The 24,748-nt window shown below is 43.3% G+C and overlaps 1 protein-coding gene across 1 annotated transcript in view; it reads left to right on the forward strand.

The window, feature by feature from the left end:
* Nucleotides 1-3,064: 3,064 nt before the first annotated feature.
* The window catches only part of LOC129698199 (TBC1 domain family member 8), an 88,240-nt gene continuing 66,556 nt past the window's right edge, over nucleotides 3,065-24,748 (forward strand). The window contains 1 exon segment of the mRNA XM_055637160.1: nucleotides 3,065-3,426. Within this exon segment, the coding sequence (XP_055493135.1) occupies nucleotides 3,300-3,426 (127 nt within the window). The 5' untranslated portion in view covers nucleotides 3,065-3,299.

Below are 24,748 nucleotides of genomic sequence, written 5' to 3' on the forward strand. Positions count from 1 at the left end.
CATGGCTGACCCCCTGGTCTTGGTTAGCAGTTCTCAAATGGGGCAATGATACAGCTTTTGAAATTAGTTTTACTGTTCCATATCAATATTCAGACATATTTGACTTCCAACTTTACTTTCATATGATAAAAGGCCACTGCTTTGAATTGGTAACTCTTCTGTTGCCTGATCTACGGAGTATTTCTAATATATTCTGTTTTACATCATTATTCATTTTTCAATAGTAGAGTACTTGTCAAGTAAGACATGGATGACATTATGCTTGGCTACAAAGTTTCCAGTTAATAATTAGCCCACAAAAAAAATCACTATTTACTCTCTTGTGAATAATAGCAATTGGGTGAGAGGAAATTAAAACTGGATTGAATGGAGTTATTTCCATGTAACTTGCTCCAGGTAAAGAGAGAAAAATAAAATATTAACCATCAAAAAAGTTGTCAAATAGAATATGAAATAGTTAAATGCACAGATATGTCCTGCGGAGATCTCAACATCCATGTTATTTGAATTAATAGTGCTGTAGATTTGGTTAAAGAAATCTGCAAAACTTTGACACTTTTTAGGGAGGAAATTAGGTCATTTTTTAAAGCAATACGATTCTCACAAGGGCTAAAATGCTGTCCTAGATGCTCAACCATGTTAAGGCTTCACAATGTTAGCAGCTAGCAGAGCTAGTAAACTTTAGAGACCTGGTTCAATCCTCAGCTTCAGTGCTATCTGTGAAGTTTGCACATTCTCTGTGTTACCAGGTGAGTTTCCACCCAATTATGGATTAATTGGTTTGGTGTAAATGTAAAAGAATTGTCCCTAGTGCGTGTAGGGTAGTTTTAATGTGCAGGGATAGCTGGTCAGTGCGGACTCGGTGGGCCGAAGGGTGCGTTTCCGCGCTGTATCTCTAAACTAATCTAACCATGATGAGTGCCAGGAACATCTGTTCCTGTGCTGTATCTCTATAACTCTCATAGGCTAATTTGCATTATTTCCCGGGTGCTTTTTATGTAGGCCTCTGAGTATAGGCTGGTAGCCCAAACATGCATCCTCATATGGGTTGACTCCAGCTTTGATACTGATTCTGAGTTATGCCTCAGGATGGCCATTGTTCAACAGGAGACCAGATTTACAAGCACTATGTACATAAAGCCTAGATATAGATCTCAGAGATAATGAGTGATTGTTATTTGGCACGATTTGCAAAAGGAGCAAAATTGTTTTTGATGATCTCACGTTTATGGATCGTATAAATAGGGAGGCCAGCCAAGAGTGCACTGGAATAGTCCAATATCGCCATGTCTTAGATTTATGTCCAGACATGGACTTGTAGTCCAATGTTCACCAGGGTTAAGCATGGCACCAAATATGCATCAGATTGGTTCCATTCCAGACAACTATTGGACATGAAATTGGTGGCAAGAGCATTGTGGTGTGCATTCACATCCAATTATATATCAGCATAAGGCATCTTCAGCAGTAGAGTAGGTACTGTGAGTAGGATAAGGAGCAACTCTCATTAGACCAAACTGCTTTGAATCTCTGCTGTTGCCTTTTGGCTACAGAGGATTTTTTTTTGAAAATCCTTTGACATAAAAATGAGTGGGAGCTAAAGTTAGCTTGTACAGTTATATTTACCTAACATGGTGGCACAGTGACACCGTTGATTAAGCTGCTGCCTCACAGCGTCAGAGTCCCAGGTTTGATCCTGACCTCGGGTGCTGTTTGTGGAATTTGCACGATATCCCTGTAACCATGTGGGTTTCGACTGGGTGCTCCAGATTTCTCCCACAACCCAATGACGTGCAGGTTTGTAGGTTAATTGGCCATTGTGTGTTGGTGAATGGATGCGAAAATGGGATAACATAGAACATGAGAATGGACGATCGATGGTCGGCGTGGATTCTGCGGACTGAAGGGACTGTTTTCATGCTGTATCTTTCAATCAATAAATGGCACAGATAGAAACCATTTTGCCGGTCATGTCCATGCCAACTCTTGGTGGAACAGTCCCTGTACTGCAGCAATTTAATTTCCTTTACATTTGCATGCACTGCCCTTTGATTGTATTACCACTAACGTGTCCAATGGGATAATTTACAGTATCTAACACCTACCAGCATATACGTGGAATGTGGGAGGAAACTGAGCACCCAGCAGAAACTTACACATAGGAGCAACGTGTCCAGATTCGGACCCAGGTCCAGGGAGCTTTGAGGAAACAGCACTAACTGCTGCACCAATTGCAACCAAAGTTTGAGGAATCTGTGGTAGCAGGGAAGTGAGCAGAACAAAAACTGTGAAAAAAATAATGAAGAGATTGTCACAATGCCGTAACGGTATACCTTGAATATCGAGTGCATTGAATGTTACCAAACAATCTGTGACGTTCTTGTCATACGGATGTTATTTATGTTGATGCACAGAATAATAGACTCGCGCAGGGAAACAAAGATGATCTCTGGAGAGCATCTCCCGTCACAGATAACCATATTCGTAATGTTTCTTTTGTTACTGCTCTCCCTTGCCTTCCACGCTGTTCTTTATTCGGGGAAGGAAACACGAGAGAACCTATAATTTGCAGGGTCCCATCCAAGAGGTGCATATCACGACTCTGAATGTTATCTTTGTTCGGGTATAAATTCGGGATTTTATCCCTGTTTCGGGTATAAATTCTGGGATGCGCTCCCCAGCACATCGAAGCGCCTTCACAAGAAGGGCTGCAGCAACTGACGAAGGCAATTAATTTACCACCAGCTTCTTAAGGATAATTAGGTATGAACAACAAATCCAGTGCTGCCTGAATTAAAAAGAAAATTCATGTTTATGCATCAAACTATTGGGCATGCACCATCATCATATAACGAGTAGGAATAAAGGAAGATTGTCTTATAAATTGAAAAGAAAATCTTCTCTACATATATTTCAGGGACAGGGTATCAAACAACCTTTTACAACCCATCGCGAGCTGCGATGCATTAATGTATGTATCCATTACTTAATGTTCATGTAGTCACTGGAATAGATTACGAGTTTACTCAGCAGAGAAAATAAGTGCTCAGAAGGTCTGAATGGTTGCAAATTTTGGGGTGGGACTTCCTCCGTGAGAGCCGGAAGACTCGGAACCGAGTGAAATCCGGAAATTGGAGGTGAAATTGAGAGCGAGCCCCGGCGAAGGTCCAACGTGAGCGTTGCTCCAGGTGAAACGCAAACGTATCCAGTCAATGTGAGCAACATTGGGCTGCTACATTTACGCGAAGTCGAAAACAAAAACTGTTTCCATTAGTTTCTCATGTCCACGAGAGTTCATCATGTGGCTCAAGCCTGAAGAAGTGTTGCTGAAAAATGCTCTCAAGCTGTGGGTGACGGAGAAGTCCAATTCTTACTTCATTTCACAGCGCAGACGGAGACAGGGAGACATCGGCGGAAAATTCTCCGGTAAGAGAAAGGGGTAGTGGAAGGATAGTCATCTTATGAAACTGATTCCCTGTACAGCAGTGTGGATGTTCCTATCTAGGTTGAGTCGAAGGTAAATGGCAGTGCTTATCTTAATTGGTTGGCAGCCAGCCTTATTGTGCTTTGTTTGCTTACAATCACTCGTTTGTTGAACTTCACCGGTGACTTATCTGGGCTAAATATATTTTTTAATTTTATCATGTTGGTTTCTGACCAGAAACTAAATGATCGTGAGGATTTTGAACTGCCGTAGAGAGCTGCTAATAGTACGGTTATTTCAGCGGGGAGGCTAGTCGCATTTTGTAATCGAGTGGCATGGCATGGTAGCACCTCCTGGCACCGAATAACACTGCTTGAGTCCATCTAGGTCCGTTGTTCACCTGGCCGATCAAAGCGCCAGCTTTTTATGTTCTAAGCAGTATCGTTTTACATCGTGCCCGGGGGGAAAACAGGCAGGTTTTACATTCCGTCTTTTAATCTGTTAAACCGTCCTCTAGCCACGAATAATGATCTACAACGCTAAATTACTTCTTGCAAAAAGGTGCATCCATTTATTTGTGGACGATCACCAGAGTTTTGATATTTGTATGATGTGGATTTTCCATGTATATTGAATCCCACATCTCGTGTCACTGGGGTCTCCTGAATTACAGCTATAAACTTTAGTGCTATTATGATTTTGGATTGAATTTATTTTATTCTGTACTGTAGAGGCATACAGCATAGCAACTGGCCCTTCAGCCCAACTTGTGGATGCTGACCAAGATGCCACATTAAAAATTAGTCCCACTTTTCTGCATCTGGCTCATATCAGGCACAAGTTGGCGATATGCAGAGTACTGCCCTGCCGACTCCAAATTCAGAAGATATCCCTCTAAACATTCACTGTGTGTGTGTGTGTGTGTGTGTAACCTGGGAACAAGTCAAGTCATGTTTATTTGTCACATACACATACGAGATGTGCAGTGAAATAAAAATGGCAATGCTCACGGACTTTTGTGCAAAAAGACAAACAACCAAACAAACTATAAACACAATCGTAACACACATATACCTTTACATAATAAATAATGGAAGGAAAAACATTCAGTAGATTTAAGTAGAGTTAGTCCCTGGTGAGACATGTATTTTAAATGTTGTTATTGTATCTGCCCCAGCTACTACTACTACTACTGGCAGCTCATTCTATATTCCCATTACCCTCTGTGTGAAACCTGTATGTCAGGTTCCTATGCGTAAACTTTAGGAGAGTTCCCTCTCCCCCTCCCCCCACTCACCATCAACAACACCACAGTTACATCTGTGGCCTCTTTTAAGTTCCTTGGAACCAAAGATCCTATAGCTAGCAAGCAAGATAGTCCACTCGACTAAAAATACGTAGTACGGTCATGGGCAGATTCATGGGTAAATTTTGGCCCCATTTCCGTAACCGGCTTCGGTATCCGCCATCTTTGTCCGCCACAGTGGAGCAAAGATACTAGTGCGGAGACGGAAGCTGGTTACAGAAACATCCTCGTAAAAATCAAATATCTTTTGTAAAAATCTTCTAATTTTCTTTCTGCCTCTCTGCCTCGCAAAAAGATGCTTATGTTCCTTCCACAGCGTGTGCAAAGTCTGGCCCGGATCAGCACGGCTGGGACGCCAGGGTAAAGTTGCGGGGAGGTTACAATGTGTTTTTATGTAATGTTGTCCCTTGTCTGGGCCTTGTGTCCGAAATAAAGTTTTATCATTATATATACAAATCTGGAGAAATATATGTTATATATGTGTTATATGATTATATACATCTATAATCACATTCATATATGTGTGTAGACAAAAGTGCTGGAGAAACTCAGCGGGTGTGAGTTTGATTCTCCGTCATCTGCAGTTCCTTCTTAAACATGTATGTGTGTTCTTTCCTACACAATCGAATCAGTTGTATGGTCGCTGAATAAAACCATCCTTAAGTTGTACATCGTTTTTTAATCTAGCTCAAAACAAATTTTATTTTGTTAAATACTTCATTTAGATAACTCTACCATTACAGACAGATCTCATTTCATTCTCTGGCTATTGGGAAGACCAGACCCATTTTATCGTTGAAAAACAATTCCATGGACACAAAAAATCATTGAAGAACATTCCAAGAGCAGAGCAACTGGAATCTTCATATTGCTATTATTTTCCCAATGCTGCAGTTGTGAACAGTGTGATTAGATGAATTACAGAGTGCAAGAGTAATACAAAAATCAACTCAAACTCAAACACAGCACAGGAGCCATTTAAAAAGAAAAGCTTTTTAGAAAAACGTTAAAGACAATTAACAGAATCATAATTTGTTAACATATTAATCTTTAACAAAATTCAACAGAATTATGAATCTAACCCTATATCACATACACAAACTGTTCCCCTGCAACGCCGAGAGGGATTTACAAAGTCGGGTCAGGTTACTGAAATGGATGAAAAAAAGGCCCACGTTCCGCTCTGTTGCGTACTACACGCCAGCCCATTGCATTTACCAGGAGTGGTCTATCTTACTCCGCTATAGGATCTTTGCTTGGAACCATCATCTCCAGGATCTTTGCTTGGAACCATCATCTTAAATGGGGGGGGGCACCGTCTCCACAGTCAAAAAGACCCAACAATAGACAATAGGTGCAGGAGTAGGCCATTCGGCCCTTCGAGCCAGCACCACCATTCAATGTGATCATAGTTGATCATCCACAATTAGTACACAAACAGAGGATGTACTTCCTGCTGCAGCTGAGGAAACACAATCTGCTACTGGCAATGATGATCCAATTCTATACTGCCATCGCAGAGTCTGTCCTCACCTTCTCCATCATGGTCTGGTTTGCATGACATCCGGAGGCTGCAACGAATCGTTCAATCAGTTCGATTGGCTGCAACCTTTCCCCCCCCCCATTGGCGAACTATCTGCAAGGGCCAGGAAGCGAGCGGGTAAGATAATCTCTGACCCCTCTCACCCTGGCCAAAAACCCTCTGGAAGGCCTCTCCGGACTGTCAAAGCCGCCACAGCCAGATATAAAAACAGCTTTTTTCCCCACGAGTAGTAGCTGAATAACCAAATGTCTGTAGCCTCCGTTTGCTCTAGTAATTTGTTTCATTCACATGTTTAAACTACAGTGTTTTTTTCTTAATGTTTTATGTTTTTTTCTTAATTGTTTACTGTATGTCGTGTTGCTTGCGAGCGGAGCACCAAGGCAAATTCCTTGTATGTGTACATACTTGGCCAATAAACGTATTCATTCATCTTTCCCCTATGCCTTCTAGTTCTTGATTCCGTTATCCAGGGAAAAAGGCTCCATGCATCCACCCTATGTATGCCCCACATGATTTTATACAGCTTAAAAAAAAATCGCCCATCCTGCGATTTAAGGAATAATGTCCCAGTCTCTCCCGATAACACAGGCCCTCACATCTTGGCAACAACATCGCAAATCTTCTCTGCATTCATTCCAACCTCATGGCATCTTTTCTATAGCCGGGTGACAGTAGACTCCAGCTTTTTTGTACCTTCTTGAACACTACTCTCAGTTTCTTTGTTAAACAATACTAGCACTGTGCAAATGCCTGCAGTGACTACCTCACCTAGGAAAGGATAACTATAACTTAACAATTTAAATGAATCAAATGTGCATTCAGTTTCCTAGTACATGATGTTACAGTTCATGCCAAAAAGGCCCTCTTTGTAGTGATGCATCTACCTGTTAAACAAACTTCATGGAGCAATGCACTGAGTAATCCTAGATCCCTCTTCCACAATTGCCCCAGGGTCCTACTGTTTTGGGAAGTATACTGTCCTGGTTTTGACTACCTAAATTGATACAAGATGCATTTATTGTCATTATCCCTGAATTAATTAAACTCTGTTTGCATTCCTCTGTACCGCAGATCAATATCCCACTGTAATTCTTCATAACTATCGTCACTGTCTATGATACTATCTATGGAAGGCCAAAAAAACAAACCTATCCACTGCATGCCTCCCCCCCCCCCGATTCAAGTCAAAGTCAAAAAGGATGGCGACAACGATTGTCCCGCACTGATATTAAAGGCACGCTACTGGTGCAGGTCGCTCACCGGGTCTTGAAAAAACAGCACGCGTGCGCTCACAGAGTCTCTGTTGGTTCCAAGCCGCTGGAGGCAGTGAGCGTAGGCCCCGCTCCAGGAGCTCTTCGACCCCACAAGGAAAGTCAGTTGCAAGAGCCCTGCCTATTCTCCTTCCAGGGAGCTCCAGGCTCCCGGTGCTGCTGCCCCAGACCTGCCGTTGGAGCCTCCAGCTCTTTTGTGTAGCAGCAGCTTGAGCGCTACTCCACTGTTTCACCCGCTCCGGACTCGGCCATTATTACGCACGGTGCAGTCGTGCACCAGAGTGACTACTTCTTCCTGTTGGAAAGGATACATCCTCGTATACAACGGAAACCCGAATTTTAAAGGTCGGGTCAAATGTGCATTCGGTTTTTAAATAGTTTGAATGTTACAGTTCCATAAGCAATTCGGCCCTCCCGCCATGCATCTTACCCCAACAAAAAAATTTAAAAAAAATGACAATAAATGGATGAGACCTTCTGGATTTCAGAACGTGGAGAGGTTGCAGAGGCCGCTGCTGACCAAGTGGCGTTTTGATAACTTGGTCTTGTTTGATCATTGATCTGGTTTAGATGTGAATTTTAAAAAATGTTTGCAGCCCTGCATCTTAACTCAAATATGCACAATGTTTTGTCTACGCAATGGGTGGGGAAAAGAAAAGGTTGGCTGGGTGATAATCCACAGTAGATACGCCTGTCCACTACTCTAATCTAATCTTGCTTCCATTTTACAAAGACTTTTGCACTTGGACATATTAGAGTATTCCGAATTGCCACTCTACTAGTAAAATCTCACAATAATACCAACAAAATTGAATATGTTCTTTCAAAACACCGCTCTCCCCATGATTCAAAACGTTTTAATCTGTCACACCAATTGAATATGTCTCATTCTCACTCTACATCATTAATCATTGCTCATCTTTCTTTCAAATTCATTACTGCATTTTTCCATTCATATGCCACCTTCTGGAATTATTTACCTTTACCTCTTTTGCCCTGGGAACTATCTTTTAAACATAGACATTAAATAGTACAGTACAGGAACAGGCCCTTCAATTTACTATGTCTGTTCCAAACATGATGTCTAATTAAACTAATCTCCTCTGCCTGCACATGAATCGTATCCCTCCATACCCGATGTACTAAAGGGGTTTTAAACACGAAAGTTGAATGTTAGCACGTTCTTTATGTCTTCAGATTCAAGGCCAGTGTAAACCTATAAAGTACAGAAATGTCTTGTCCTTTTTTTTTACCAGCAAGCTTGTAGCCAAATCTCTCTTGGAGAAAGATGGGTGGGGTTTTGTTTAGGGAGTATAAAAGTTAGGACATTGAAGGAATGTTTGGATGCCATAATATTGTCTGAAAGTGGATCTTTGGCAAAAGATCAGATGACCTTATTGAATGAAAACAAGTTGAAGTGTATATGGCCTTTCTCCATCTGATTCCTGAGTTTGGTTATGCTAGTTAAAGAGTACTAATTCTATACAAGACAGTGAAGCAGCTGTGTTTGTACAGGAGGATCTCTCTTTGGCTTGTATTTCTGCTGTGAGCTGCACTCTGTAACTCACCTGGATCGGGTGCAATAAATAGCTTGCAGTTGGAGCATCCAAAATGCCTTCTTCAGAACTATTTGTTTTTAGACGTTCATGTTACATTCACTAGAAAGTGTGCCTTTTGTATTGAGTACAGTGTTGTCATTTTCCATGTTTGTGGTAATGACGTTTTTGACCTATGGCAGATGGGCTAAGCTTAATTAACTTTACTGGAGTTGTTTTAAGTTGCCTAATGATCATTCACCAGTATCAATTTCCATTTTCAGGAAAGTCCCAGCAAACTACTGCAAACACAATTCTCATAAATTATAATCTTTTCTCAGAATCCTTGCATGTATTTGTAGCAAAGTGCCCAGAGATCAGATATATTTTTGAAGCAATATGTATTGGAACTAGTCCTGAGAGAAACAAACCTAGGGCAATGACTCCAATCGTTCTCGGATCGTGTTTTGAGGGTAAGGAATCTAACTTTTGGCATCTGAGAGATGTATTATAATCCTCCCTTTGTGCCTAGCTATCACTTGGTAAAATTTTATAGCATTTGAAGACAAGCTGTCTCTGTAAAGAGCTGTTTATTGTTTACTTCTGTCAAATTTGCGCTGCCCATGGGAATACATTTATTCACTAATGCCTTCTGGTGCGACTGCCTGTTTCTTGCTTGGTCATCTCTCCTTATTTCTCTTCCTGATAAATTGTCATACAAGGCCCTTGAAGTCTTCTGATTCTGAGCCTTGGTCTCTTGAAATTTTAATGTCCATACCAAATTATTTTTTAAACGGTGTTCATTTCCCCTTTTTAAATTTCAAGCATTTTTCTAAAGTATTGTTGAGATCATGATGCACAATCATTCATAAAGCAAAATGTTATCAGTGATCAACATTAAATAGCTAAATTGTCTTCATTCTATTGCACACTGTTTGGAACAAAATTTAAAGTTGAGGTTTTTTTTATTGGTTTTATTTTTGCATTCTGGCACAGATGGCATCTGAGATATATGGATGAATCTGGTAAATATAAGGGATCATGGCTATCTGGTAGAATTTCATGACGATAGACACAAAATGCTGCAGTTACTCAGCGGGACAAGTAGCATCTCTGGAGAGAAGCAATGGGTGATGTTTCGGGTCGAGACTCTTCAGTCTGAAAGAAGGGTCTTGACCCGAAACATCACCCATTTGCTTCTCTCCAGAGATGCTGCCGATCCCGCTGCGTTGCTCCAGCATTTTGTGTCTATCTTAAATTTTCTTGGCCTCGCTCTGGGAATAGAAGTGGGGGCTGATCCGGAACGCAACGGCCGTGAGCCCCAGGCCGAGCTTGGCGATCATTTGCTTGCTTCTGCTGCAGTTGGAGGTTAGATGTTGCGTCGTACCAGGGTCTTGGGCCTGTCCCACTGTGGCCGTATGTTACGCCACAGGCCGGTGGCGTGCGAAGATTTTGTTCGTTACAAAATTTCGGAGTGCCGCGCAACTCCATACCTCTCAGCGCTTCTCAGTGGGACCGGCCCCGCGCGGCCACACGATGCCCATGCGCCTCAACGCGATGACGAGGTTGTGTAATTTGTGTGCCAAGGACACGTAAGTGGGACAGGGCCTTAAGCTGCCCAAGTGAAATATGAAGTGCTGTTCATCCAATTTATGTGGAATTTCATGATTGGTTTGATTTGACAGACAATTTATCATGTGTAAGTCTTTTTTTTCTATATTACATGATAGTAAAGGAAATGTTGCGCCATATTTTTAAGGCAATAATCACAACCTAGAATGTACAGATATAGAAAAAATAAGCATAAAATGTCTCCGTTCTCTGCACATGTAATCTGGATACTTTATCAAAAAGTAAAAACTCAATTTCCCTTCTCCATTTTTACATTTGAAAACAGTGGCATTGGATTAAAGTAGTTATGTTGATCTTGTCCCTGTCTAAACTAATACATAACTAAAACTCTGATCTTGTTATTTTCCAGTTTGGCGGTCTTTCTATTTGCGCAAAAATAGTTTGCGAAAACGCGACGATTTTTTGACAGTTTCACTCACCGTTCTCCTGTGCTGCGAGTGCACCAAGTTTTGTTCCAATCGGTTGAATGTCGTAAAAGTAAGTGAGGTTTAAAAATCTTAAAAACCGCGCGTGCGCAGATTGATCTCTTCTGCCAGTTGGCGTCACATGGACGGTCCGCCCCCTTCCTGTGCCATCGCGTCTTTACTGGAGCTGAGGATGGCCGGTGAAGGTTTCCAACTGGACACAATTTGTGGAGCGACCCAGCCCCAAGCAGCCCAGCCCCAAGCACCCCAGCATTGGAGACGCAGTCCAGACCAGAGTCGGAGACCTAACCCAGCCCGGAGTCGGAGATAGCGGAAAGCGGAGACCCTGATATCAGCGGAGGAGAACAGCCAGTGCCCGCTGTGAGTCCCCATCGCACCGCCAATTCCAGCCACTACCTCTCGGGTCCCCCTCGCTGGCTTCTTCCCCCGTCTTTTCTCCAAGCTCCCCCCTCCACCCACACACACTCCCTTCCCCCCCCCCCCCCCCCCCCCCCCCCCACACACCCCTTTCAAAGTCAAAGTCAAAGTAAACTTTATAATCAATTCAAATAAATTGGATTGAAATTGCGTTTCCCCATACTCCAAATGTGCAAGTAATATTTATAACACAGACAGACAATATACCAATAAGATAGACAATATACATTATTTAAAATATTCACAGTGTGCCAGACTGTAGTAAAATTTTGAGGTATGTTATTAAAGTGCAATAATAAAGGTGCAATATAGAAAAGTGCAAATAGCATACTGCAGACATTGAGTTAAAGTTAAATGTTCATGGAATTTTCTTGAGTGTGTTGAGTAATCTGATGGCCTGAGGGAAAAGTTGTTTTTAAATCTGGTGGTTTTGCTCAGCATGCTGCGGTAGCGCTTATAACCATATAACAATTACAGCACGGAAACAGGCCATCTCGACCCTTCTAGTCCGTACCGAACACATAATCTCCCCTAGTCCCATATACCTGCGCTCAGACCATAACCCTCCATTCCCTTCCCATCCATATAACTATCCAATTTATTTTTAAATGATAAAAACGAACCTGCCTCCACCACCTTCACTGGAAGCTCATTCCACACAGCCACCACTCCCTGAGTTCCCCCTCATGTTACCCCTAAACTTCAGTCCCTTAATTCTCAAGTCATGTCCCCTTGTTTGAATCTTCCCTACTCTCAGTGGGAAAAGCTTTTCCACGTCAACTCTGTCTATCCCAAACTGAAAAGTAATTTAAAATGCAGCAATGTCCTGGAACCTCTTTGCACCATGGATGCCTAAAAAGGTACCAACTAATTTTCTTCAACTCCAGGAGACTTTCAAATAGAGCACACTGGAAGTCGTATTTTGTAGTAAGACCTCAGAAGACAATATTTTAGCATCAGATCCATGGGGCATTAAGGTTGCTATTGTCAAATGGAGGCGACGATTGAGATTCATATGCTCAAGAGAGTGCAGATTCTTGTGTCTGCAGCATTACTAATGTAAGAATTAAAATGTGTCCTGACTAAAAAACTCGTGTAATATTTAGAAAAGTCCAATGAAATCTATTCATAGAGAATCATATTAGATTAACCGTATGGATTACTTAACCAAATAGACAATATGATTGGAACAAACCTTGTGTTCTAATTCCTCTCTCTGTGTTCTGGCCTCTTCTAATACTTTAGCAAGATCAACACTCGCATTGCCAGATGGTAGGAGAGTGAACAGTTTGTGTGCTGGGTGGGTGGTGTCTTTGATGATATTGGTTGCTCTCTTGCGACAGCGAGATGGGTATAAGTCCTGGATTGCAGGTTGGGGTGATCTGGTGATCTTCTCCGCTGTCCTCACCACTCTCTGTAGTGCCTTCTGGTCAGCAGCAGAGCAACTGCCATACCAGACTGAGAGACTGCTGGTAAGAATGCTCTCAATGGCACCCCTGTAAAAAGTGGTGAGGGCAGAAGGGGGGGGGGGAGGTCGGCTCTCCTCATCCGTCGAAGGAAGTGGAGGCGTTCCTGAGCTTTCTTGACTAAGGAGATGGTATTGGTGGACCATGTCTGATCATCTGGGACGACAGATGGCGCAATGGGCTAAGTGTTCGACTGGCGACCGGAAGGTAGCCGGTTCGAATCCCGCTTGGAGTGCATACTGTCGTTGTGTCCTTGGGGCAAGACACTTCACCCACCTTTGCCTGTGTGTAAATGTAATGTAATTATGTGAAGCACTTTGGGGTCAATGCAAGTTGACTAAAAATGTGTTATATAAATAAGAGATTATTATTATCTGTGATGTGCACTCCCAGGAACTTGGTGCTTTTCACAGACTCCACTGCACTGCCATTGATGGTGAGTGGGGTGTGTGTTGTTTGTTTCTTCCTGAAGTCCACAGTTATTTCTTTTGTTTTCCCCCCCACACACCTCCACCCTGCCCACGCACACGCCCTCCCGCCCCGCACACGCCCCCTCCCGCCCACGCAAACACCCTCCCTGCACCCATGCACCCCCCCCTCCCCACCCCGTCCCACTTAGTCTAGTTTGCCATAAATATAAAAGGTTCTGAAAACAAGCATGCAAAGGCCTTTTCATCAATCACCCACTTTCGATGCTTTGGCAGTATTATAGATGTATATGCCAGAACTCTCTTTTCAAGGCCAACTTTTTATTAGTTTTTTATACTTTTTTTTAAACCGAGGATTGTTTACATCACATGACTGTACACTGACATTTTGAATTTTACAAATCCATCTGCAGAACTTGAGCATGACATTGAAAAGCCATTTTCTATACCAAGATTCTTTGGCAGTTTTGCTTTGATCTGCATCTGTTTTCTTGCTTTCTTCCTCCCACTTATGCTGCCATCAACCAAACACACCTTCCCCCCCCCCCCCCCCCCCCCCCCCCCACAATCTCATTGGCTTTAAGTTGAACTACATTCCTCAACTTTAAAACCAGTTTCTACTTTGTCCAGGCTTTCAGCCATCTACCATTATTTTTTTACATCATGAGTTTTGTGTCTTATTTTAATTTTTTAATTTATTTTTCTCTCTCTTGCCCCTGGCTTGCTTAGCATGGTACATGTTGTACAATTAAAAAGTCTTACAAAAGGGTAGGGGACTGGATGAATTCGGCTACTACTATGGATGAATCAAGTGTCCTTAAATGTGTTCTTGACAGACACAGTACATTTTTAATTGTTGCTTATGGTTTTTGTGGTCTCTTAAACTGAACAACTGGAACTGCATTCCATCCAAGTCGGAGAAATTGTTTTTCATTTTGAAGGTTGTGTCTCCTTGACTTTATCACATGAATCTAAAGTCAGGAAGGAATTTTAACCGTGGCTAGAGGACAATTGCAGCCGATTTTGTCTCTGGTAGTTCACACACTTGATTTGTCATTCTACCCTTTGCTACAATATAATTTAAATTATTTATTGACATATATATTGTCGATAAAAAGGAACTGTAGATGCTGGTTTAAACGGAAGATAGATGCAAAACGCTGGAGTAACTCAGCGGGACAGGCAGCATCTCTGGAGAGAAGGAATGGGTGACGTTTCGGGTCAAGACTGAAATGTCTGAAGCAGGGTCTCGACCCGAAACGTCACCCATTCCTTCTCTCCAGAAATGCTGCCTGTTCCGCTGAGTTACTTCTGTTTTTTGTGTCTATCTTTGAATTCTATTTTAACTATTAAATAAATACTGATGGTTTTCATCACATTTATGAAGGCACTTGCTGAGTTTTTTAGACAATTCAAGTTCTGCTTGACTTGCTATCCTGCAAAGACAACGGCAACCAAGGAATAATGGTTTCATTTTAAAATGCAGGAAAGTGCGACTGATATTTTTGTGTTTAACATTTACTTGAAATGCTTTTGCACCCTCATCAGTCCTGAGGATGTGATGACAGGCATAACTAGAGAATGTTTTAATTGATTTATCAACTGCTTTACAATCACTTCACTTCTGTAACAAAGTCTCAGTCCTCTTACTCCAGTTCCACAGATGGGTCAAGCAACCACAATGTGCTGAGTAAAAACATTCGCTTGACAACTACAACTTCCTGGTGGTGGACAGGGATGTGAGTGCTGATTGGTTGCTCTGTCAGAGAAATAAGTCTGGGATTTGAAATTCGTGTTGCTCGTGGTTTCAGAATTATGCAAGGTATGAAGGAAAAGCAGTGTAACAGAATAGAAACATCGAAAATAGTTGCAGGAGGAGGCCATTCGGCCCTTTGAGCCAGCACCGCCATTCATTGTGATCACGGCTGATCGTCCCCTAACAATAACTCGTGCCTGCCTTGGGGAGATGGAAGGCTGTGCTAATTGCTTTTACTCTTGTCTCGGAGTCAAGAAGTCCTGGTTCAAATTCCACTCCAATTTCAGCAAAAAAAAATCACAGGATTGTCACTCAGTGCAGCATTGAATGGTTTCTTGCACTGTAGGATGATACAAGGTTAGCTCTGCTCGCTCAAGTGAACGTTAAAGGAACCATGTCACTCTAAAATGTTGATTTTGGGTTTGGGTTAGGATAAGGTAATTCTTCTTCTTATCCTGTGCCATATCTATTTATTTTACTCCTATTTGTGTGTGCAAATTGGTGACTGCGTTTATGACGGCTTAATGGCTATAATTCAACAGAATTAATATCATTTGGCTGTAAAGTGGTTCCAGGTGCCCTGAAAGGGACATGAAAGATACATAAAATGCAAGTCCGCATTTCTTTTGAGATAACTTGTTTTTTGCTTGTTTGGAGAATAACCTGGCTTTTGCAGTTCTCTTGTTACACCCATCACCCAATAAAGGTGTTCAAAAGAATATTGTCAGCAAATGCAGGGCCATTTGTGTGCCTCTATCATTTGGAATATATTCTGCAATAAGTATTTACTTTTTTATTGTCTGACTCCCATCACCCAAATCAAAGCGGCTGTTGTGAACCGTATCAATAAAACATACGGGCAGATTGGAGAAGAATTTAAAAAACAATATGGTTGTAGTAATGTGGGATTTTAACTTTCCCAATATTGACCAGGGTCCATTCGTACAAGCGGCTTAGATGGGGAGTAATTTGTAATTTTTTTTTAGTATTCTTTGAAGGGGACTGTAGATTTGTACTTGGAGCGAATGAATAATATTAATATAATATAAAAAGGGGGGGGGGGGGTTGGGTGTGTGTGTGTGTGTGAGGGGGAATGGTTAGTGTGTGTGATGCGCAGGCCGCCCCCACCCGCAACTGTGCATTGAGTGGACGGGACCCAATGGGTCCCTCTTGGGTCTAGTGACAATTAAATACTCTTTGATTCTTGAAAAGCCCTTTAGGAACAGTGACTGTCGTTTGTAAGCTACAAGATAGTCATGGTAAAAAGATAACAGGTTCTCATTAGGTGGAGGTGGATTTTGATAGAGTAAAACAGGACCTGGGAGAGGAGTAGATAAGGAAAAGCTATCTGCTTGACAGCAGAATAACATCTGATAAGTGGGTGTGTTCAAAAATGAAACGGTAAGAATCCTGAGTCAGCAATTCTCTGAAGTTAAGGTGTGTGCCACTCACTTTAGTTTAGTGCAGAGATGCAAATATATTTAATTAATGGGACATTAAATAATAAAATATATTGAAGGTTCAATCGTAGAAAAAGAGTATGTCGGGTATAGGAAGTTGGTAACAAACGGATCATGAGGTTTACGACAGAATTAAAAAAATTCGGAAGACAAAGGATCATGAAGCGACCTTAACAAGTAGGATTAAGGAGAATCCTAAATGTATTAGAAGCAAGCGGGTAATTAATGAAAGAATGAGTCCTTTCAAGGAACCAGGAAGTAACTATTTGTGGATCCATGGGATAAGAGCAAGGTCCTAAATGAAACTTCTCACCAAGGAGAAGGACATGGAAGCTGGAGAGTTAAGGGTGCAGTACGCAGATATTCTGGTGCCAGTCTGCATCACCAAGGAGGAAGTGCAAGAAATATTGGGACGCATTAGGGTGGATTAATCTCCAGGGCCTTATTGGATCTATCCAAGGATGCTTAAGGAAGCAATTGCTGGGGTTTTGATAGATTTTTTTTGGTTTATCTTTATTTGCCATGGTAGCAGAAGACTGTGTGATAGATATTGGAGTCATACAGTGTGGAAACTTGCCCATGCCAACCAGTATGCCCCATCTACACTAGTCCCACCTTCCTGAACAGATTTTCCAGGTTTTGCCTGGAAAGGAGGACAGCAGTTGTAAGGAGAAATTTAATGTTGGATGTAACCTCACTGGCATGTAACACTAAGGGTTGGAAATATAACGGACATAGACAGATGGTCAAAATCGTTTTATTCCTAGGGCAGGGGAGTCTAGAACTTGAGTGCATCAGTTTAAGGTGAAGGGAAGATTTTTAAGGAGATCTGAGGGGTACGTTTTTCACAGAAAGGATGTTAAATATCTGGAACAAGCTGCCAGAGGAGTGGGTAGAAAGGAACTGGAGATGCTGGTTTATACCGAAGATAGACACAAAGTGCTGGAGTAATTCAGCGGGTCAGGCAGCAACTCTGAGAATGGATGGGTGATGGCTAGAGGAGTGGACACAGTTATTCACACAATGTTTAAGAGACATTTGAACAGTTGTATGTGAAAAGCATAGAGGGATATGGACCTAATGTGAGCAGATGGGCATTGTGGTTGGGATGGATGAGGTGAGCTAACAGGCCTGTTTCTTTGTTCTAAATCTATAAAAGTTGCAACCTTTTTCGTGGATGGTTGGGGGGTGGGGGGGGGGGGTGGTAACTTTGGGCAGAGTCTGCATGATCTGGCCTTCAATAGGTAATATAAGATGAGTGGAAGGGTTTGTTACATTGGGCAACGTTAATTTTTGGTGTCCACCGGTTTGAGTTATAAGTAAAGTGATTGATTGGTGGATGTGCTTGATGGAGTCAAATTGAGGTTATTGTCATGTTCATGAGTACGGTGAGGTACAGGTAATGAAGATCTTGATTGCAGCAGCATCACAGGCACTAAATTCCTAAATTATACACTACACACAATTCTGTGGTAGTTTAGGCGGTGGTCCACAGTGTTCCATTTCCGAGGTAGGTTTACGGTTGTGCAGGTCAATTCAAAAACCTGATGGTTGTAGGAAGGTAACTGTTCCTGAACCTGATGCTGTGCAACTTCAGGCTTTCACACCACCTACCTAATGGTAGCAGCTTGACAGGGGTATGACCAGCCGATGGGTTTCCTTGATGATGGATGCCACCTTCTTGAGGCACACATTTTGCAGATACTTTGGATGATGGGGGAGGACTGTGCCTGTAATGGCTATGTTCACCACTCTCTGTAGCACCTTGCATTCCTGCGCATTGCATTTGCTAAACTAGGCCATGATGCATCCAGTCAGGAAGAGTAAAGTGTGGAAACGGGCCCTTTGGCCCAACTTGCCCACATTGACCAGCATGTCCCAGCGACACTAGCCTTACCTGCCTACATTTGGCCCATATTCCACTTAACAAACTTGTAAGAAGGTAGAGACACCAGCATGCCTTCTTCATGGCTACATCTATGTGCTGGGTCCTGACCAAGTTATCTGAGATGTTAGACCCAGGAATTTGCAGCCGCTAATGCCCCTGTCCCACTTAGGAAACCTGAACGGAAACCTCTGGAGAATTTGCGTCCCACCCAAGGTTTCCGTGCGGTTCCCGGAGGTTTGTGTCAGTCTCCCTACCTGCTTCCACTACCTGCAACCTCCAGGAACTGCACGGAAACCTTGGGTGGGGCTCAAAGTCTCCAGAGGTTTACATTCAGGTTTCCTAAGTGTGACGGGGGCATTACTCTCTCCACGACTGACCCACCAATGAAAACTGGCACATGGTCTCCCAGCCTCTGCTTTCCATAAATGACAAATGAATACAAAAGGACAGGCTCACTTCTGGATTTCCCAGATGTTTGAGTGTGTACTGGAAGGATCTCTGTAGTACTAAAGGCTTAATTTTGAGGTGAAAACATGGGGTTAATGTCACTCACTGTTTTTTGTATGGAGTTTGAGCAGCAACTTTCAGTATCTTGAATGCTTCTACAACGCTGTGTAAAGCTATCTTAGTTGAGTTTATTGCATTAAATAACACTTTTTAAATCGTTGTGGTCCCACCCCACTTCTAGATCCTACACTTACCTCCAAAGAGCGCGTCAGAAAAATGTTGAGGCTTGTCCATGCCCTTTTAATAGTTTCAACTGACTATTGTGCTGCTGGAAACATTTTTAGTGTGGTGTCTCGTTACTTATTGTTGGTGATTTAAAACATTAAGTATTTCAGTTTTTCTTTCTCTTTGAATACAAACCTTCCCGGGTTTGTTCTGCTTTCTGTTCCTGATTTGACATTCATTATGACAACTGATACTTTGTGGTTCCAACTGAGCACTGCTTACAGATTTTGTTTTCTCTTCTCCATCCAATTTTGTTAAAGCCTGCTCTTCTTATGTGGGAATACATACGCTGTGGTATAGTAGTTCAAATGGGACTTGCAATATCTAAGCAGAAGGAAAGCCTATGTATTAATATAGTTCATTGAAGAATGGCACGGTAGTGCAGCTGTAAAGTTGCTGCCATAAAGGACCAGAGACCCGGGTTCGATCCTGACCTCAGGTGCTGTCTGTGTGGAGTTTCCTCGTTCTCTCTGTGACCCCGTGGGTTCTCTTGGGATAAGAGAATTATTCCTCTTAACCCGTGTCACATCCGTTTTTTTCCCCCAAATAAGTTGTCTGGTTTCTATTTCACTGCTGTTTGTGTGTGCAAATTGGTAGCAATATCTTCACGGTGGCTATAATTCAACAAAACTTAATTTGGTTGTAAAGTGTTTCATGGTGCCCTGAAAGGAACATGAAAGATGCATAAAATGCAATACTTCTTTTGAAGTAAATTGTCACTTGTTTGGAGAGTCACATGGCTGCATGTGTTGCAGTTCTTTTGTTACACCCATCCCCCCCAATGAAGTTTGCCAGTTCTCTCTGTGACCGCGTGGGTTTTCCTGCGCGCTCCGGTACATTCCAAAGACGTGTAGGTGAATTGGCTTCTGTAAATTGCTCCTTGTGCCAAGTCAGATTTATTCGTCACGTGCACATGAAGTACAGTGAAATGAACTTGCCAGCAGTGGTACACTTAAAAAAAAAAACACAATACACAATAAAAAAGATGTGTGTAAGATGTCAAAACTGTCTAACAAAGAACCAGTGTATGGTGATCAATGATCGGCGTGGGCTGAAGGGGCTGTTTCCATGCTGTATCTCTAAACTAAATTGAATTGCATATACCTTAAAAACTTTCCCAATGTGTTTTATTGCTGGACTGTATTTTCTTTATTCACTTTAGCAATGAGAGAGAAGTTTACTTTGAGAATTGGTATAGAAGTGATGCCAAAGTGGAATTGTCACTTGTTAATATTTGACCTCCTTTGTCTAGGCTGTTTTTGGAACAATGACTTGTTCATCCAACTGACATTTGTATTGTGTACTGAACCAGCTCTGTACATGAAAGTGCTTGCTTTGTGACAAAGTAATATTTTCCTGAAGCAATGGTGATAAACATTTAAGCCTACATTTCTGACCTAGCCTCTGCATTTTTCTAAAAAGTGATGTTTACAAACAATTATTCGTGGGTTGTAGAGATCCCAGAACAAGTTTATTTTCCCCGGCCAGCATTTTCTATAATTACAGTTTACTTTCTTGAAGAATTAATAATTAACTCGTTACAATCATGAGCCTAATAGCCCTGTCCCACGGTGCGAGTTCATTCCAAGAGCTCTCCAGAGTTTAAAAAAAAAAAATCAAACTCGTGGTAAACACGGCGAATGAAAGTAGCGGGTACGTCAGAGCTCGGGGACGTCTCTTAGCGCTAATGGCAGGTACTCGGGAAGAGTCGCTAACGGCAGGTAAACATGGGAAGACCCGTGAAGATTTTTCAACATGATGAAAAATGTTCACGAGTGCCCCGAGTACTGACGAGTGGCCATTACCGTTAGTCTCCGAGTTCGAATCGGGGCAAACTCGGAAGAACTCTTGGAATGAACTCGTACCGTGGGACGGGGTTTAAGGGTTTGAAAAATAATCCGAAGACCACTATCAACTTGGAAAATCTCTATTCTGAATTAATTTTCGCTATCCTGCACATTGGTAATTTCAACTAAAAAGATGAAATAATAATCTGATCCGAGTCTTAACACTGGCTAAAACCACTATTGGGAGATTTCATGTGTGATTCCACGGTGACTGTTGTTTATTTAGTTTTGCAGTTTATATAACTAAATAAAGTGCTATATAAATAAATGAAATGTTGACCAGAATATACTTTTTCTGTTCTGATTTTTTTTTTTTTAGCCTTGACATATTCACGTGAAGAAAAATTAGGCCGTGGGCCGAGCATCGAAAATGTCTAGAATTTAATTTTCGTGACCCATGTCTGGTATCTACTTGAAATTTGGCACAGATTTAGATAAAATATAATTGAGAAGGAATTCATAACTCATCAGTGTCAAAAGTTGCACGCTAACTACTTAAGCTAATTAGAAAATTAGATCGAAAAAGTAAGCGCCATCTGGTGCTCAATGCTCATATTACTCTATGTGGAGCCTAATAAACGAGTTTGTTATTCTGACTGTGCATGCCCAGGTCATAGGTAACTAGCTATAAAACCGTCTTGGCAACGGTGGTGCAGCATTGTGTGCAGGCTTGCGTTTTGTCCATAGTCAGGGTCGGCTCTCCATCGTTGCGGGTGCTGTTGAGCTGCTGTTGGGCCGTACCCGTCCCCTCCCCGGTGTCCCGTTCGTGTCCGGGGTGGCCTTGGGCTGGCGGGACGGCCCTGGACTTGCAGCCGCTGGCTCCAACTCAGCACTGCCTGTTGCGCCGGGTTGGCCCCGGCAGCCCTCCACCTCCACCCTCCTCCCCTCAGTCCAACACCGAGATCCTGCTGAAGATGGGCAGCCGCTAGCCCTTCTCGAAGAAGGGCGACTTGGAGCCGCTGCTGGTCGGAGAGAGAGTGCGGCTGGGCTCCTGCTGGTCATGGAAGGCTGGGGGCCCGCTGGAGCTGCGGGTACTGTTGGTGATGGTGGTGCTGGCGGTAGCGGCTACCTCCTCCCCCTCCCTTGCCCAACTCCAAGCCCAGAGTCCAGGCCAGCTCTAACTCCAGGTCGGGGCTGAAGGCCGCCCGCAGCGCGGCCCAGTCTAGCTCCGGGTGGGAGGAGGCTGATCCCAGGCTGGCGCTCTGGTGCAGGCGAGGCCGGGACCCTCGCTCCTCCTTAGGGTTGTGGATGAAGTGGCAGCGGGTACTGTTGGGGCAGAAGCCGGTGGTGTGCAAGGTACAGCTTATACTTGGAGTAGCGGCTGAGGCCGTGGGCGAACTGGCACTTGTCACCATAGCAGCCCATCGGGGAGCAGGTTCCTCTGGAGTTGGCGCTGTGTTGGGCTGGAGTTGGCGCTGTGTTGGGCTGGAGTTGGCGCTGTGTTGGGCTGGAGTTGGCGCAGGCCGTGGGTTCTGTGGGTCTGGGACCCGCAGGTATTGTCCGTCTGGGTTGTCGGTTGGACCGGCAGGAGAAGCAAAGGTGAGCCGGGGTTGGCGCTACTCCACGCTGGGGGACCTAATGGGTCAGTGCCAGGCTGGGGGAAGGCTAAAGGGCCTGTCCCACAAACATGCGACTGCTGCGGCAAGCGCGACCTAACGTGGCCGCTTGATCCGTACGGCCTTGCGGGGCCGGTCCCACTACGATCGCCGGAGCAGTATGGAGTTGTGCGGAGCTGGTCCCGACCTCGAGAGGGGCTCCGAAAAACTGACACTGTCCAAAAATTCCGCGCAGCAACGGCCCGCAGCCACATTGAGGCCGTACGCACCTCCTCGACGGACAGACGCAGCGTCTTGACGCCGTAAGTCACACGCGAACTTCCCGCGGACTTCGCTCGAACTTCACGTCACTCGCTTCCGGTTTGGTCACGCTTGCAGCATGCAGTCGCATGCTCGTGGGGCAAAGGCATCTTCCACTAAGAGGAAAGCAGCTCACGGTAGGAGCTGGAGCCGCTTTGGGACTGGCTGCGGGCTCCGAACGTGTGGCCGCTCAACGTATCCACCTTGGCCAACATGCCCTTCTGGATCATCATGGTGATGATGGTGGGGAGCTGCACTGCCCTGCATGCCGCCCGGGTTGCCTTCAGCACCCCCGTAGCGCCGTCTCCGTCAGTCCGCCCGCTTGCTGCAACACCGGCCGGCCGACAGCCCAACCGACCCCTCGCCGACAGCCCGATTGACCTGCTGACTAACCCTAACCCTACATTTTTATTTATTTTATTTTTTTTAACAGTTCACATCATAACTTTACAACAATAAATCAGTTGTAAAACAAAATTATCAGCAAGGTTAACATTACCTTTATTCCTTCCAAACCTTGCTATTTTTTAAATGTAATTACAAGGCAGCCATGATCCCAGAGTGCTTGCTGCCTAGCTACCATGAAACAAAGCACATGATTGGTCAATTGGCATCCGACGCAATGTCAAACGTGCATTGATTGGACAATCACTACTTGGCAAATTGGAGGTTTTTCTCATATTATAAAAAATATGTGCAGGGTTTGGTCTTGACGAGTTTCAGGTCTGATTTCCATATTCTTACACAATATGTTATAAATACAGTTAGATACGTGATTTGGGTCACGAAATGAAACAAAAAAGCACCTCGGCCCACTGTGTAAATAGGATCTAGGCAGAGTTTCAAGGTTCCTAACATATAAACATTTTAATTCTGCTGCTTTGCCCAGGTTGTAACCTGACAAAATGATGTATTTGGAGAAGGCTTTGTATTTGCCTTCTGTTTAACTGTGTCACATGAAGATAGAAACATTAATAGACTATTCAGGGGCATGAATTGGTAAGTGTTGACCTTGATATTGAATCGGTCTGAAGAAAGGTTTCATATGTTCTAAGAGCAGAATAATAGCCCTGTCCTACTGTAAGAGTTCATTCAATTCTCTCAAGTTTGCCCTGATTCGAACTCGGAGATTTACGGTAATGGCCGCTCGCAGGTACTCGGGGCACTCGTGGACATTTTTCAACATGTTGAAAAAAATCTGCACGAGTCTTCCTGAGCTTACCGCGTTTCCAAAGTACCTGCCGTAAGCGTTACGAGCCGCTAAGAGACATCCACGAGCTCCGACGTACCCGCTATGTTCATTCTACGTGTTTACCACGAGTTTGATTTTGTTTTAAACTCGGTAGAGCTCTTGAATGAACTCGTACAATGGGACAGGGCTTTTAAGCTATTTTGCCCATCAAGTCTACTCCAACATTCAATCATGGCTGATCTGTCTATCCCTCTCAACACCATTCTCCTGCCTTCTCCCCATAACCCCGACACCCGTACCAATCAAGAATCTGTCAATCTGCCTTAAAAACATCGATTGACTTGGCCTCCACAGATGTTCATGACAATGAATTCCACAGATTTACCATCCTCTGACTAAAGAAATTCCTCCCATCTCCTTTCAAAAGGTATGACCTTTTATTCTGAGGCTATGGCCTCTAGTCCGGGATTCTTCCACTTGCGGAAACATCCTCTCCGCATTCACTCTATCCAGGTGTTTCACTATTCTGTAAGTTTCATTGAGGTCCCCTGTCATCTTTCTAAACTCCAG

This window comes from Leucoraja erinacea, chromosome 6 (assembly GCF_028641065.1).
Source record: "Leucoraja erinacea ecotype New England chromosome 6, Leri_hhj_1, whole genome shotgun sequence".
Classification (NCBI taxonomy): Eukaryota; Metazoa; Chordata; class Chondrichthyes; order Rajiformes; family Rajidae; genus Leucoraja; species Leucoraja erinaceus.